At 41.9% G+C, this 5,000-nt stretch overlaps 1 protein-coding gene across 1 annotated transcript in view; it reads left to right on the top strand.

The window, feature by feature from the left end:
- LOC135115635 (adenylate cyclase type 2-like) overlaps window positions 1–5,000 on the top strand; it is a 92,372-nt gene that overhangs the window by 24,177 nt on the left and 63,195 nt on the right. The window contains exon 2 of the mRNA XM_064032560.1: window positions 163–290. Within this exon, the coding sequence (XP_063888630.1) occupies window positions 163–290 (128 nt within the window). The remainder of the gene's footprint in view (window positions 1–162; window positions 291–5,000) is intronic.

Here is a 5,000-nt window from a genome sequence, read left to right as displayed (position 1 = left end):
TGTTTTTAAAGTTCCAGTGACAGATTAACAACATATCTTCTTTATTAACAAGCGAAACACTTTTGAGAACCCGGCTAATCATCTCTGTGGCCTTTGAAAATAGTCGCGGCGAGAGAGCAGAGCGTTTAAGACTACGTGGCTAAGATTCCTGTTTCCCGGCAGGCATGGAGCTGTGTCAGGTGTACGAGCGCTACCAGGCGAGGCTGAGGCTGTCTGCCTTCCTTGGGGTGCTGGTGCTGTCCTGGCTGGCGGCGGTGGTACTGCTGGTGTTCCTCGCCCACAATAGACAGGTGAGAGTAGGAGAGAGAGAGAGAGAGAGAGAGAGAGAGAGAGAGAGAGAGAGAGAGAGAGAGAGAGAGAGAGAGAGAGAGAGAGAGAGAGAGAGAGTGATTTGATTGACTTTTTTTTTTTATCCCTTTTTGTCTTTTCCTGTTATGTTTTTGCTTCTTTCTGTTTTTTTTTCTCGTCTTCCTTCCTTTTCACCTTCCTTCCTTCTTTCCTTTCTTTCTACTACTACGACTACTACTACGACTACTACTACTTCTACTACTACTACTACTACTACTACTACTACTACTACTACTACTACTACTACTACTACAACTACTCCTGCTACTATTGCTACGACTACTACTACTGCTACTACTACTGATACTACTACTACTACTACTACTACTACTACTACTACTACTGCTACACCAACAACAACAACAACCACTACTACTGCATCTATTGCAGAGAGAGAGAGAGAGAGAGAGAGAGAGAGAGAGAGAGAGAGAGAGAGAGAGAGAGAGAGAGAGAGAGAGAGAGAGAGAGAGAGAGAGAGAGTTTGGTGTCTAGGAGGGAAAAATGTTCATTATTCACATTCCTCCTCCTCCTCCTCCTCCTCCTCCTCCTCCTCCTCCTCCTCCTCCTCCTCGACTTCCTCCTCTTCCTCGTCCTCCTCTTTCTCTCTTGTCTCCTTTCTTCCCTTCCTTTTCCTGCTTGTTGCTAAATATTTTCCCTTTTTCTCTTTTTTTTCTTTCATTTCATGATTAATTTACTACAGAAAAAAAGAAGAAACAAAAAATAGGAAGATAATGAAAATAGATAAAACATTTCTCTCATCTTTCTGACAATTCTCTGACCCTTCCTTTATTAATGACCTGCCCTCACCTGTCCCTTTATATCCCAAGTAGGAGAGAGAGAGAGAGAGAGAGAGAGAGAGAGAGAGAGAGAGAGAGAGAGAGAGAGAGAGAGAGAGAGAGAGAGAGAGAGGGAAGAAGATAGGTAGGCAGAGAAAGAGAAGGGAGCGGGGAGGAGGAGCTAAAGCAATCGAAGAAAATAATATAAAGATGCAAGGAAGGATAAATGGAGTGGATAGGTGAGAGGTGGGTGGGGAGGAGCCTTCTTCTGTGCTACCCCTATGTGTCTTCAGGATTAGCCACTGTAGTTCATCACAGACTCGCTAGGGACAATAAATCTGGTGTTTTTTTTTGTGTGTGTGTGTTTTAGGGAATAGAAAGAGGAGGAGGTGGAGGAGGAGAGAGTAAAAGAGAAGGAAGAAGAAGAGGAAGGAGGAAGAGAGTTATAATGTTCAAGGAGGAAGAGGAAGAGGAGGAGGAAGGAAGAAGTGGGAGGAGACGAAAGAATTAAAAGACTTGGAGAAGAAGAAGGAGAAGGAGGAGGAGGAGAAAGAAAGAGGGGTAGGATAATTCAGTAGGAAAGGAAAAGGAGGAAGAGAAGGAGAAAATAAAAGGATGGTAGGATTGTGTGTGTGTATTCAAGGTGAAGGAAAGTGAAGGAACGTGGAGGGAAGGGAAGGAAGGAAGGAACATTACATGACAGGGAGGGAAGATTAGTGGGGGGAGGAGGTAATAGCGGTGGGGATCGAACAATAGTAGTAGTAGTAGTGGTAGTGGTGGTGGTGGTGGTGGTGGTGGTGGTGGTGGTAGTAGTAGTAGTAGTAGTAGTAGTAGTAGTAAGAGGAGGAGGAGAAGGAGGAGGGAGAGGAGGAGAAGGAAGAGGAGGAGGAGGAGGAGGAGGAGGAGGAGGAGGAGGAGGAGGAGGAGGAGGAGAAAAAGGAAGAGGAGGAGGAGGAGGAGGAGGAAAAGAGCAACAACAGATTAAGACAACTTATCTAATTTTCTCCTCTACAGTCAGAGAGAGAGAGAGAGAGAGAGAGAGAGAGAGAGAGAGAGAGAGAGAGAGAGAGAGAGAGAGAGAGAGAGAGAGAGAGAGATAAAACCGTTTGGAATCACAACATCTAAATAAAAAATGCCAAGATTAGCAAAGCTTTCATTTGGAGGAGGAAAACAAGCAACACTGAAATAAAAGAGAAGAAAACTGAAAAAAAATAAAAACTGTTGCCAATCTAAAAAAAAAAGATAAACATTTTAAAAAGACAAAAAAAAATAATAGTAGTGAAAAAAGAGAGAAAAAAAGTAAAATAAAAACAAATACTAATAAAAAGAATAAGAACGAAAAAAGAAAAAGAAAGAAGAAATATTGAAACGAGAAAATGTTTGCCAAATATCGTAGAAAGAAAAACAAAGAAGAAGAAGAAAAAAAAAAGAAAAAGAAGAAAAGAATGATAAGTGTGTGGCAGAAAGGAAACAAATAATAGAAATCAGAGTGAAGGAGGGAATAAGTGAAAGAGATTAAAGAAGGGAAGAAACAAGAGAAAAGAACTGAGGCAAGACAAGGGAAGAGAGATTGGAACAAGAAAGGGAGGAAGGAAAGATGTAAGGGAAGAGAAATTAAACACGAAAGATTGGGAGAAAACAAAGAGAAATAACTGTGAAGAGAGAGAGAGAGAGAGAGAGAGAGAGAGAGAGAGAGAGAGAGAGAGAGAGAGAGAGAGAGAGAGAGAGAGAGAGAGAGAGAATGACAAAACTTTATCTTCTTCCTTCCTCCCAATTTTCTTCCCTCTCTTCCTTCCTCCCTCTTCTCTCCCTTCCATCCTCTTTGTTCCACTTTCTTTTATCTTTTCTCTCATTCCCTCCTTTCTTCCTCTTCCTCCATCTCTCTTCCGTTTTGTTTTTCCACTTTCTCTTTTCCTTCTTGTTTTTCTTCCTACACACACACACACACACACACTCTCTCTCTCTCTCTCTCTCTCTCTCTCTCTCTCTCTCTCTCTCTCTCTCTCTCTCTCTCTCTCCTTCCCGCCTTTTTCATTTTTCTCTCCGATTCTTCCTCTCCTTCCTTCCTCTTTCCTTTCCATCTTTTACATCCTTCCTTGTTCTTCAGTATCCTTTTCCTTCTTCCTTCTTTCTTCCCTCTTCTCTCCTTCTCCTCTTCCTTTCCTCCATTCTTCATATTTTTCCTTCCTTCTTTTTCTCCATCCACAATCTTTTCCAAGTAATAAGTGTGTGTGTGTGTGTGTGTGTGTGTGTGTGTGTGTGTGTGTGTGTGTGTGTGTGTGTGTGTGTTTGTTGCGTTACGAGGTGCATTATTATTCTCTCTCTCTCTCTCTCTCTCTCTCTCTCTCTCTCTCTCTCTCTCTCTCTCTCTCTCTCTCTCTCTCTCTCTCTCTCTCTCTCTCTCTCTCTCTCTAATCGAAAAGGCTTTTTGTTTACTCTCATGAAATTAGGAAGCAATTGTTAGGAGGAGGAGGAGGAGGAGGAGGAGGAGGAGGAGGAGGAGGAGGACAGGAACACAGGGATATTACAGAAAGAGAAAGAAGATGAAGAGGAGAGTGATGAGCGCAGATAGGAGGAGGAGGAGGAGGAGGAGGAGGAGGTGGAGGAGGAGGAGGAGGAGGAGGAGGTGGAGGTGGAGGAGGAGGTGGAAGTGGAGGTGGAGAAGGAAAAGAAAGGAGGAAGAAGAATGGAAAGGAGATAAGAATCAAAGAGAGGAAAGAAAGGGAAGAAGAAAAGGAGGAGGAGGGGGAAGAGGAGGAGGAGAAAGAGGAGGAGGAGGAGGAGGAGGAGGAGGAAAAAAATATTGAGAAACATGTGGAATATAACAAAAGAAGGAAGAAACATAAATAGAGGAATAAGAAGAAGAAGAAGAAAGGAAATGCAGAATGAATAGACGAACACACAAAAAATTTAAAAAGAAAGAAACAAAGCGAAGGAGGAGGAAGAAGAGGAGGAGGAGGAGGAGGAGGAGGAGGAGGAGGAGGAGGAGGAGGAGGAGGAGGAATACAAATAACACGCCAGAAATCCTTGTTAAACATCACTAGGTCACGTGATGTGTGTGTGTGTGTGTGTGTGTGTGTGTGTGTGTGTGTGTGTGTGTGTGTTGGAGAGAGAACTGGAAGGAAGAAGAAGAACAAGAATAACAAAAAGAACGATAACAATAATAATTATAAGAAAAGAAGAAGAAGAAGAAGAAGAAGAAAAAGAAAAGGAACAACAACAACAACAACAACAACAACAACAACAACAGTAACAATAATAATAATAAATGAGGCAAAAGTTTGGAGAAAAGAAACAAGTGATGAAAGATAAGAGAGGAAGAAAGAAAAAAAGGAAAAAGGAAAAAAAAGAAAAAATGAGAGAGGAAGGAAGAGAAATTACAAGAAAGAGAAAGATAGGAGCGATAATTAAGGAAACTTATGAAAGAGATGAAAGAAGACGAATGAAAGGAAAAAGAAGGACATGGGATGAAGAAGGAAAAGAAGAAATATTACGAGGAAGAAGAAGAAGAAGAGGAGGAGAAGGAGAAGGAGGAAAAGAAGGAGGAGGAGGAAATGAAGAATATTTACGTGTTTAAGTGATTGATGGAGCCAAGGAAGGAAGGAAAAAAAGGAAGAAAGGAAAGAAAGAAAGACGGAAGAAAGGAAGAAAGGAGAGAAAGAAAGAAAGAAAGAAGGAAGAAAATCAAGAAAGTTGTGAGCAAGGCAGAAATTAAGAAGTTATGATGTGGAAAGAGAGAGAGAGAGAGAGAGAGAGAGAGAGAGAGAGAGAGAGAGAGAGAGAGAGAGAGAGAGAGAGAGAGAGAAAATACCATTGTGTCTATACTAATAAGACAATACAACTCCCCCTTCCCTCTCCCTCTCTCTCTTCCTCTCC

Source organism: Scylla paramamosain, chromosome 29 (genome assembly GCF_035594125.1).
Source record: "Scylla paramamosain isolate STU-SP2022 chromosome 29, ASM3559412v1, whole genome shotgun sequence".
NCBI lineage: Eukaryota > Metazoa > Arthropoda > Malacostraca > Decapoda > Portunidae > Scylla > Scylla paramamosain.
This window is presented reverse-complemented; position numbering and strand designations above follow the sequence as displayed.